The sequence below is a fragment of the Giraffa tippelskirchi genome, chromosome 4 (genome assembly GCF_054371585.1).
Source record: "Giraffa tippelskirchi isolate mGirTip1 chromosome 4, T2T-mGirTip1v1.2.pri, whole genome shotgun sequence".
In the NCBI taxonomy this organism is placed as follows: Eukaryota; Metazoa; Chordata; class Mammalia; order Artiodactyla; family Giraffidae; genus Giraffa; species Giraffa tippelskirchi.
In genome coordinates this window covers 136,306,099-136,318,499 of record NC_137278.1, presented here as the reverse complement: position 1 = coordinate 136,318,499, position 12,401 = coordinate 136,306,099, and the positions used below count along the sequence as shown (strand labels likewise).

Below are 12,401 nucleotides of genomic sequence, written 5' to 3'. Positions count from 1 at the left end.
GTATTTGTTAATACATAAAAATAACCTAATATTATCGTGTATACCATCTAAGTGGAAAATTTAGTCTATAACCAGAAGTGCAAATAGAAATCACTACAGATTCCATCAGTGTTGGGTTTTGAAGTCCTGTTGGCAACATTTAAGAACTGTGAAACTTAAATCTTAGCCAGAGGTCACAGACTTCTTGGCACAGATGTTTGTTCAGCCAACACAGTATTTCAATAATTATTAAACTCACAGATCTTTAGGTGGGCCATGCCGTCTATTTACCTGACATGTAAATGCCCTTAAAGGCATTTTATTTGGCAAACCCTGATTAAAGCCCATCATTAGAGAAAAGAGATCATATGATAATCAGCAGTTAAATAGGTACCTCCATCACTCACAGCCTGAAGTCCACAGCCTGGGAAATTAAAGATACTAACAGTCACATTCAGAAATTCTTCTAGCTTGCATACTGGACTAATTTTAAATACATACTTTCAATGTATGTACCTAACAGTGGCACATTTGATTAGGACTGCTGAGCTGAGTTTTTAAAAATCATTTATAGCCGGATACTGAAAGAAGCCAGAAAATAGAGAATTTTTAAAAACATGTTCTATTGATATGAAAATTTGCACTAAAGTCCAAATTTCACATAATTTTTAAAAAATTAAAAACATTCAGTCCATCGTTGGTTTTTCTTCATATAAAAGGAAGTGAATTTGCTCAATGCACTATATAGAAAGGAACTAGTTTCTACCGATGTATTTTTAATGACTATTTATATATATACACACATAGAGACACAAGCATATATGCACAAACTCAGAGCAGCAATGGAGTCAACTATTACTCTTGGTTTTGTTTTTTTAGTTTCATCGCAATTTCCAGGAGATTCTGTTCCACTTACAACTTAAAAGTCTAGGACCCAAATAAGAGAACAGTGGAGAGGGTTTTCTAAAACATTAGTCCATGTTTCACTCCTAAGGTATTAGGTTTTAGGCACTGATGAGGCACAAGCTAGCAGGCTTTAGAGCCGAAATGTTATTAATCAAGCGCTCTTTTAAGTTAACATGGCAGACTGTGTCCGTTCACGCTGTGCCAGTAAGTACACCCTTGTCTCTTGCATCCTCTTCAGAACACAAATACAAGGCACCTTGCAGTGACTTGGCTTCTGCCCCCGAACTCTCCTGGATTAGTCTCTCTGAAGGTTCAGGCGAATTCTCCCTCCATCCTGGACTCGAGTGCTGCTGGGAGACTTCCCAGAGTGAAGTGCATGGAGAAGGGAACCCTAGAGCCGATCGCGAGAGGGGGTCCTCTTGAAGGACTACTTCTTGGAAACACCTGTTGGAAAGCACTTCCTTTTCTTTGGAATTCCGCCATTTCATTCTTCTGTTCTGAAACCAGATTTTCACCTAGTAATAAAGTAATTGAACAAAATGATCACTTAACTCCACGTTACTTCACTTCGGCATTTTAAACTGTAATTCTTCCCACTGTTCATTCCACAGAATGCCTTATTATGAGAGCCAGCCTATCAAAGTCCTTGTAGTTTTTCAGTCCAGAAATATATGAGAAATTACTTTAATATAACATCTCCACACACACACTTACGAAACAAAACAACTGTGGTTAAGTTGGTGACATCCTGTAAGTCAGACATCTTTCAAGACTGGTTTAACTCTCTTCAATATTTTAAAACCTCATTTAGTCTATGCTAAATTATTTATCCAAAGGAAATGTTATCAGCTAGTAATATCATCTGAGTGGTTTTTTGGGGTTTTTTTTTGGTGCCAGGTGTCAAGCCAGGCACTCAACATAGATTTTACAATTCGATCCTCACAGTGACTGCAAGAAGTCCTGATTGCTCACATAAGAAAACTGAGGTTCAAAGCAATGAACTAGTTCAAGGTTACACAGCTTTTAAAATGGAAGTACTTAGACTAGACTCAGTGACAGTCCCACTCCAGTGCTGAGGCTCCTATAAACATTCAAACCTCATCAGAAACTTTTGGAGACTAAATTAAGAATACACTTCATAATGCTTAGATAAATTGCAGGCTTAATATAATTTCCAAGTTTGAGTACTCACACGGCTTATCAACTTCAAAGAATTAGACTCAATAAATTACAACTGATTGTAATGAACCTTAAAGTGCTTACGATGGTAGTTTCTAATCTGAGCCATACCTGCCCCCATCCCACTTGAATCTTTTCTACTAACTTCCCTCTTTACCTACTATGTAATCAACTGTATCTGAGCAGAAAACATCACAATTGGTTTCCTGGTGGTTGAAAAGTCAATCACGTTGCTTTCCTGCGCATTACACTGCATCCTTTTGAGTAGCTTTCTATTTTTAAGATAAAAACTAGAAAATTTTTACCTAAAGAAATAATTATTCAAGTGTACAAACCAAATATTTCTCCCAATGAAGTAAAACTCTAACTCTAACTGAGATGGTCTTTCCAGATTGGGAAAACATTTTTTCAAAGTGAGTGGCAATGTCCAAAATGGCTACAAAAGAAGCTTATTGCAGGCAGCTAAGTCTGAAACACAACCATCACAGTTTCAAGGCTTTTCATAACAAAACAGTACTACTGTGTACATACCAGAGCATAAGTTTACCAGTTCGTAAACTCATTTATTATTTGCAGTAGGCATTTACTCCCAGAAAACCTGCCAAGTATTTCTAATGGGTTTTTACTAAGACAGTTATGTGTTCCCATTAGTGATTCTTGCCTTTTCATCACATCAATTATTTTCTCCTGTTAGCTTTTCTGTCTAGAAAATTTTTGAGTAATATCTCAATTTGAAGAAAATCATGAAAGAACTTTTTTCATAAGTGGTATCACGACAAGTGTACCATAAGTGGTACTGGGACAAATGTAGGCACTTGGGGAAAATCATAAAAGTTCTGGGCTTCCCCAGTGGCTCAGCGGTAAAGAATCTGCCTGCAATGCAGGAGACCTGGGTTCAATCCCCGGGTCAGAAAGATCCCTGGAGCAGGGCATGGCAACCCATTAAACTAATCTTGCCTGCAGAATCCCACGGACAGAGGAGCCTGGTGGGCTACAGTCCATAGGGTCGCAAAGAGTCAAGACATGACTGAAGCAACTTAGCACACATACATGCATAAAAGTTCTACCTCTCAATAAAAATCTCAGATAGATAAAACAGCTAAACATAAGCACAAGGCTATAAAAGTTCTAGAAGCAAATATAAGAGATGATCATTACAGTCTTAGGGAGATGAATGTTTTCTTAAGCATGACACAAAACAGTAAGGCTACAGAAGGAAAGCTAGATCTGACTACATAAAAAGGAGAAACTTTTGTACAAATAAAGATGACCATAAACATATGAAAAAGCCACAAATTACCCAAAAGAATTAAAAGTAGGGACTCAAAGAGGTATTTGTACACACAATGTTCATAGCAGCAATATTTATATTAGCCAAAAGGTGGAAGCAACCCAAATGACCGTTGATGGATGAATGAATAAACAAAATGTGGTCTATATATACAACTGAATATCATTCAGCCCTAACAAGGAAGGAAGTTCTAACACATACTATGATACAGATGGAACTTGAAGACATTATGTCCAGTGAAATATGCCAGTAACAAAAGGACAAGTACAGTATGATTCCACTTATATGAAGTACCTAGAGTAGTCAAATTCATAGAGACAGAAAACAGAATGGTGATTGCCACGTGCTTGGGGTAGGGAGGAACAAGGAGTCATTGTTTAATGAGTGCAAAGTTTCAGTTTTGAGAAATGAAAAAAGTTCTGGAATGGATGATGATGATGGCTGCCTAACAACGTGAATGTACTTCATGCCACTGAATTGTACACTTCCAAAAGGTTAAAATGGTAAATTTTATGTTATGTGTATTTTACCACAATAAAAAAAAAAAGCCACAAACTTGGAAGGGATTTCTGTGACAGCTGTTAACAGGAAAATGTTACTAACCATAATATTTCAAATATTTTGATTAACAGACAAAATAATTGCTGCATATCCATCAACAAGAAGACAATACAATAGAAATAAAATGGTATAGCCATGAGAAGTCTAAATTCAGATGAAAATAACCAGTAAAGTGATTAAAAGATTCCCAAGTTCTGATAACTAGGAAAAAAATAACAAATACAAGCTGCCAATGAAGGTGGCAACATTTTCAAAAATTTAAATAGTGGGACTATTTTAAAAAAGGAGACTATTCATTAGTAGGAGTGAAATCTGATACAATTCAATATCTTAATACAATATTATGTTTGGAAAGGAATTTTTTAATTGATCACAATTTAACATGTACATAAACTTTAACCTATAAGTCCCACTCCTAGTTTCCTATCTTACTTTTAATATTTTTAAAGTGCATAAAGATATGTAATAGTAAAAACTAGGAAGTAACTTGAAGCTGAAGATGGCTAAGTGAATTACAGTATATCCATGTAATGCTCAGTTCTAAGACACTAAAGAAAAATGAAGTAAATATGTATGCAGATATGCAAGGATGTATCTCATGACATTTGAATGGGGGTAGGGGGAAGCAAAGTGTAAAACAATAGTCATCGTCAATAGCATTTTCATAATAGCCAAAAAATGGGAACAATCCCAATGGCCACCATTAGAATGGATAAACTGTGGTGTACCATGTAATTCTACGCAGTGATAAGTGTAAATGAGCTACTGCTACAACATAGCCACATGGATGAATCTCACAAAATATGGTCAGGGAAAGAAGCCATACACCAAAGAATATGAACTGAGTGATATTATTTATACAAAGCACAAAAATGGGCAAACTAATCCATGCAGTTCAGTCAGGAAGGAGCAGGTGGTGCCTGGGAGTGGGTGTGCAGGGGGCACCTGGCCCCATGGTAAAGTTCTACTGCCTGAGCTGTGTGCTGGTTACACAGGTGATTTGTATTGTCCTTTGGAAAACATCAAAATATGTGCAGAATGTGATCCCACTTTTACCTAAAAATATATATATATGCTTCTAGGTCACAGCTTCTTCCATCTGTAAAACAGAAATAACAGAAGTAGCTATTTTATTATCTGTAAATGACATCAAATGTCAGGGGACATGGTAATCATTATGCAACATTCTACCTTTTTTTTTTTTTTTAATAGGGCATCCCAAGTGGCACTAGTGGCAAAGAACACACTTGCCAATGCAAGAGATGTAAGAGACTCTGGTTCGATCCATAGGTCGGGAAGATTCTCTGGAGGAAGGAATGGCAACCCACTCCAGTATTCTTGCCTGGAGAATTCCATGGACAGAGGAGCCTGGCAGGCTACAGCCCAAACGGTCACAAAGAATAGGACACAACTGAAGTGACTTAGCATGTGTTTTTTTTTTTTATGTGTTTATGCATATATGACAAACATATAAGCTTATCTGGGAAAGGAGTATGACACGGCTGTATATTGTCACTGTGTTTATTTAACTTATATGCAGAGTACATCATGAGAAATGCTGGGCTGGATGAATCACAAGCTGGAATCAATATTGCCAGGAGAAACATCAACAACCTCAGATATGGAAATGATACCACTCTAATGGCAGAAAGCAAAGAACTAAAGAGACTCTTGATGGGGGTGAAAGAGAGTGAAAAAAAAACTGGCTTAAAACTCAACATTCAAAAAACTAAGATCATGGCATCCAGTCCCATCACTTCACAGCAAATAGAAGGGGAGACAGTGGGAGCAGTGACAGATTTTATTTTCTTGGGTTCCGAAAACACTGAGGACAGTGACTGAAGCCATGAAATCAAAAGATGCTTGCTCTTTGGAAGGAAAGCAATGACAAATCTAGACAGTGTATTAAAAAACAGAGATATCACTTTGTCATCAAAGGTTTGTTAGTTAACGCTTTGGTTTTTCCAGTAGTCATGTACAGATGTGAGAGTTGGACCATAAAGAAGGCTGATGGCCAAATAATTGATGTTTTTGAATTGTGGTGCTGGAGAAGATTCTTGAGAGTCTCTTGGACAGCAAGAAGGTCACATCAGTCAATCCTAAAGGAAATCAACCCTGAATATTCATTGGAAGGACTGATGCTGAAGCTGAAGCTCCAATACTTTGGCCATCTGATGCAAAGAGCCAACTCCCTGGAAAAGACCCTGACTCTGGGAAAGACTGAGGGTAGGAGGAGGAGGAGATGACAGAGGATGAGATAGTCAGATAGCATCATTGACTCATGGACTTGAATTTGAGCAAACTCCAGGAGATAGCGTAGAACAGAGGAGCCTAATGTGCTGCAGTCTGTGGCGTCACAAAGAGTTGGACACAATTTAGTGACTGAACAACAACAACGACAACATATGAAATAAGAAAATGTTAATCTACTTCCGAGCTGTTCACCAAATTCAATGAGATAAAAAACATTCTTACCTGAGGCATTTGAATTTTAAAAGCAATATAATCAACTATGTACAACTATGTGCCTATGGATAAGAACTGAGAGACAACATGAAAATATGGAAACATTTTGTTTTCTCAGAGTGGAAATATTACAGTCAACTCCTCATAAATATTCTTTAATAGGCTTGGTGCAATCCTTTTTCAATAGCTCATTTTAAAGAAGATACTATGTACTATTATGGATTTTCACACTTTCTCAGAGCACTGTCAGATTAATCCTAGCCATTTTTGCTCTTTAACACCTAAGAATCCGCCTGCCAATACATTTGCAAGAGATGCGGGTTCGACCCCTGGGTGGGGAAGATCCCCTGGAGAAGGGAATGGAAACCCACTCCAGTATTCTTGCCTGGGAAATCCCATGGACAGAGGAGCCTGGTGGGCTATAATCCATGGGATTGAGAAAGAGTCTCATGTGACTTGGCAACTAAACAACACCTACCTCAAGTTCCGATTCAACCAGAGGCCCCCAAACTAACAAAACTACACACTTATCCAGGCCAATGCAACGCAGGCCAGACCTACTGAGCCCCCATGTGGTCCTTTCTCAGACCCAACAATTCCTCTGAGGACCAGAAAATTCCCATCACTAGACTCCCCAAGGATATATGGACCAGTCATGTGACCGTCCCCTCCAGAGGTGGGAATTAGTGTAAGGCTTCAGAGAAATATGTAAGTTCTAGAAGAACTACTGATGCAGCTCCTATATGGCAGTATAACTAACCTGCCAGGCACTGTTTCCCATATTATTGTTTTATATTCTTATCTAATTGCTCGTAAGCTTCTGCTTTGTCGTCTCAGTTGGTTGTAAACATTCCTGGGGTCCAAGGAGTGTTACCTGAATCAGTACTTATCAATATTCCCTCTTACCTAGCCCAGAGTGTGTTAATTGCTCAGTCATGTCCAACTCTTTGCAACCCCATGGACTGTAGCCCACCAGGCTCCTCTGTCCATGGGATTCCCAGGCAAGAATAGTGGAGTGGGTAGCCATTTCCTTCTCCAGGGGATCTTCCCGACCCAGGGACTGAACCTGCGTCTCCTGCATTGCAGGCAGATTATTTACCATGAGAGCCACCTAGGAAGCTCTGAGTCTTACATAAAACAGACCATCAAGATATAACTACTGATTTGTCTGTCACAGACACAAAATTGCTCTGTGACATAGACAGAATTCCTATACTTGTCCCTGTGTTTAAAGTGAGAAACTGAGGCACAGAGCAGTCAATTAAGGGTATGGGCTCACCAGTACCACACGTGAAGAAAACACATACTGGCTCATCTAGGCCAACTACTCTCGACCACACCTTGTACTGCTTCCTATGACTACAAAAAGTCAGGGGTCAGGAAGACAGATTACTTCCCTGGGGAAAGGAAGCAAGGTTAAGAAAGGTTTCATCCAAAAATAACTAGTTTAATAACATCTAAAATTAGAAACCAGGTCATTTGTATTGAGGGGAAGTACAGAAGAACATGGTGGTTAACACAGAGCCTCTGCTAGTCCTTTAAAGCTTTTATGCTGATTCAAAAAATTCAGGTAGATGGAGCCCTGCACCAGGAAAGCCAGTTAGACAAACAGAGTACCTGCTGCATTTCAGCTGCTGCCATCCCCACGAGCCAAGTGCCCCTGTGCAGTGAACAGCCTGCACATATGTACATGGTGGTTCCAGGTTAAAGAGAATGCAAATTCCAGAGTCAGGCTGCCTGGGGTGGGGAGCTCAGCTCCAAAGCAGTTTCACTCTGTGACACTGGATCTCTGTTTACTTCTCTACATTTCCTCATCTCGAAAATGGGGATATTTCATAACAAGGATTAAATAGGAAAATGCCAGTGCCTTTTACTGTTAATTACTTATAAGTAGGCCAATCTTTAAATGGAGTATGCTGCACTTCCCAAAAGGCCAGGAAGTCTCTTTCAAAATTATATGAAACGTCATTGTACAAGAAAGGTTTGTTAAAGGTTGCAAATGTGAAATTACTTAACTGTACTTGACATAAGCCCACAGTGCAAAATTAAATCTATTAAGAGGTACTTATGAGTCATTCATTTATGCCTTGACTGTTGGATTGGAAACGAAGAAAAAGACAGGAAAATTGGTTCCTGCTTGTGTAGGCAATTATGCATCCAGTTTCTCTGAAAACAGAGCAAACAATGTAATGATGTAAATGCCACAGCCTTTTCTTTTCATTTGGGAAGAATTAATCAGGCAAAAACCTAGACTTCTCAGCAAATGAACCAATTTCCAAACAGGAATTGCTGCACATATTTCCACTCACTAAAAAATTATGAGAGTCATTTCAATAATACTTTGGGGTCCAGTATTATGCTTACTACAAGGAACAGTTGCCAAATGAATGGATTTCATTGGATTCCTTCAGAAATCAGGAGCTGTGTGCTGATCACACATCTTCCTGCTCATCAGTACCTGTGATTCTTTTAGTCCCAAGTTGATGGCAAGTTTCTTTCGGTCTGTTTTGCTGATATATTTCTGCTTCTGAAACATTTTCTCCAGAGCCTTTCTCTGGTCCTCAGAAAAGACAGCTCTTCTTAAAATGCCCCTCCTAGCTTTGGAAGTAGATTCTTGTGTCAGAAGAGGCAGTACACTCTCTTCTCCTAGAGGAAAAAAATAATACAAAAAGCCCCATTAGCTTTGGGAGAATTCCACTCATATTCCCCAGAACCGTATCCTCCACCTCTTTGCCATGGCCAAATTATCTCATCTCTGAACTCTGCACACATAGAGTGCTTCTTAACCTCTTTTTGGTCATGGACTCCATTGAGAATCTGATAAAAGTTCTTTGCTCTCCACTGGGAAAAAAAAAAACCAACATACAGATGCTTGCCTTCCCAATTTTGCATGCCATGTCAGAAAGTCCATGGTCCCAGGTTACAAAGCTCCAAAGTAGAACAAGTGATAGACGGTTTAAATACTTAATTTTCTCTAATGCTTCATTTATTTATTCATTCATTTACTGTCTCAAATTGTCGAGCACTTAGCATATGCCAAGCACTCTGCTCAATACCACAAAATGAGAAGACATGTTTTATCATATTCATTACCTATAAAATCAAGGGGGAGGCATTTATTGAACTAGCATCACAAGTGTGATGAAGTATTCCTAAGGAGGGTGCCTTAGGAAGGCAAAACAATGGGTCTAACCTTAATCTGGGATGTCAGGGAAAGCGTGCAAGAGTCGGAGATGTTTAATACGAGAAGGAAGGTTTGGAAGACCTCCAATCACCTCCTACCCTCTCAGTTCAGTTGATTATCAACTCCTTCAGGGCAGAGACACTACTTTTTCTGCCTTTTTTTGGCTGGCACAACACTGGTTCCCAGTCTCTGTGAGTTTCATTCATCATTCACAATCCATTCGTTCATTCAGCTTTCTAGTAGTGGTAGGCAGAATTATGTCCTTCCCAAAGATGCCCATGTCCTAATCCTCAGAGCACATGAATATGCTACATTAAATATCAAGGGGGAATTAAGGTTGCAAATGGAATTATGGTTGCTAATCAGCTGACCTTGAAATTGGGAGAGTATCCTGGAGAATCCAGGTAGATCCAACGTAAGTAGAAGAGGGAGACAAAAAAGGAAGTCACAGTGAGAGTTTTGAAGATGTCACACGTCTTCCTTTGAATATTGGAAGAAGGGGCCACAAGCCAAGAAATGCAGGCAGTCACTGGAAACTGGAAAGACAAGGAAACAAATTCTCTCCTAGAGCCTCCAGAAGAAATGCAGTCCTGCCGACACCCTGGTTTTAATCCAGTGAGACCCGTTTCAGGCTTCTGACCTCTGTGACTGTAAGACAGTAAGTTTGTGTTGTTTTAAGATGTAGGTTTGTGGAAACTGTTACAGCAGCAAGAAGACACTAATACACTGGGTATCAGACTCACTGGGCTAACTGCCGAGGAAACCAGACAAAAAGTACATGGTCCCTGCCACAAGGAGCTTACCTTCTCATGGCAGGACCAACACATGAACATCACCCCAGAATACAGGCACCAGGAGAGCAGGGGCTGCAGTTTACAGCTGTAGCTGGTATGCATTTTGGTGCTTAATAATTATTTCTAAATAAAGAAGCAAATGAATGTCTTAAGTACTAGAATGGACTTAAGTACTAGAATGTAATGTCAGAGTATTACATTGGCATTACAAAAAATGAAGTGATGAGTTCAGAGAAAATAGGCTGAGTCAAGTCTAAAAGAACAACCCAGTTCCAGAAAAAAGGAACTAAGGCCAAACCAGGCAGAATCACCAGCATGTTTCAAAGTACTAAGGCACAAAGGAATAAAGTGTTGCCAAAGAAAAGTAGTCCCTTGGACTGCAAGAAGACCAAACCAGTCACTCCTAAAGGATATCAACCCTGAATATTCATTGGAAGGACTGATGCTGAAGCTTCAGTACTTTGGCCACCTGATGCGAAGAGCTGACTCACTGGAAAAGACTCTAATGCTGGGAAAGACGGAGGGCAGGAGGAGAAGGGGACAACAGAGAATGATGTGGTTGGATGGCATCACTGACTCAATGGACATGAGTTTGAGCAAACTCCAGGAGACAGTGAAAAACAGGGAAGCCTGGCATGCTGCAGTCCACGGAGTCACGAAGAGTCAGACGTGGCTTAGTGACTGAACAACAACAAGGAAAAGTAAGCAGTCAGCAAGGCCAAGGAATGGCATAAAGCAGAGGGTACAAGCTAGAAACCATATCCATCCTGGAGGTGTGATTTGTTTGGTCGTAGACTGTTGGTAAAAAATTCTGATTTAGATGTTCATAATTAATAATTGGGAGGTTTCATTTGAAGCTCAGGTTTTCAACCATCTCTTCAAAGGTAACCTCACTGGGCTTACCTTCCCACAGAGCAAAGAGCTATCAGAGTGAGTGGCAGATGCCCCCTACAGGGAGCATGTGGTCCCTAGTTTGCCATAGCCTCACTAGCTTGTTCTTTACCTGTCTTGAAGATATCTGGACCTGTGGTGTAGAGATTATGGAATGGAGTGGAATCAGCATGAAGAGGACTACAAGGATCTGGAACATTATCCAATAGGTAGTAAAGATCAACAGAATATGTTTAAGCAGGATGTGACATGATAATAATAAACACACACTGAGCACTTCCTCTGTCCTCATACTTGCCCTGTATTAAGCCACTGATATGCATTATTCCATTTAATTCTCCCAACCTATCTATGCTATGAATGCTACTATTATTCTCTATATTTTAAAGATGAATAAAAGGAAGCTTAGGTAGCTTAAGGAACTTTGCCCAAAGACTTATTCCAAAACAAATGCTTTTAACCCTACACAGTACTGACAACAATACTGACTTGTATTTTAGAAGAAAAATGTCAATAAATGGATAAATCTTGTCAATTCTACCTCTGTAATATAATTGCTTTCTTTCTTATTTGTCTAAAAGATTCATAAACAACTTCCAGCTGGCCTCTCAACTCTGGGTTATGTCTCATTCTCATTCATCCTGACATTCCCAGAAGAAACACTGGCCTCTCTCTCTTTCTTTGAGCTCTGTAATACTCGTAGAAATTTCCATAGAAATGCCATAATCCTGGAGATGTAATAAATCCCAATTCCTTACCAAGTTCTAGTTTTACTGATGCCTTTTCTATTCATCCTATTGTGGGATCTTGGTTAATTCTCCATCTATAGAACCAATTACTTTTGCCTGCCTCACACCAAGGTCATATCTTAAAGTCAGGCTTTGGCAACTGGAGTCACTATTTCTTTCTCAGAGGCTTAAACAGTTTTCTGCAATACTGGTCAAGGCTCAGTGGTAAAAGAATCCACCTGCCAATGCAGGAGACACCAGTTCAATCCCTGAGTCAGGAAGATCCCCTGCAGGAGGCTATGGCAACCCACTCCAGTATTCTTGCGTGGACAATCCCATGGACATGGAGATGAGCTTGGTGGGCTATACAGTTCATAGGGCCACAGAGAGTCAGAAATGACTGAGTATGCACACACACACAC

At 39.6% G+C, this 12,401-nt stretch overlaps 1 protein-coding gene across 1 annotated transcript in view; it reads right to left on the bottom strand.

Moving 5' to 3' along the window:
- Positions 1–834: 834 nt before the first annotated feature.
- DBX2 (developing brain homeobox 2) overlaps positions 835–12,401 on the bottom strand; it is a 35,905-nt gene continuing 24,338 nt past the window's right edge. The window contains exons 3-4 of the mRNA XM_081593584.1: positions 8,841–9,028; positions 835–1,400 (exon numbers count right to left, since the gene is read on the bottom strand). Of these exons, the coding sequence (XP_081449710.1) occupies positions 1,077–1,400; positions 8,841–9,028 (512 nt within the window). The 3' untranslated portion in view covers positions 835–1,076. The remainder of the gene's footprint in view (positions 1,401–8,840; positions 9,029–12,401) is intronic.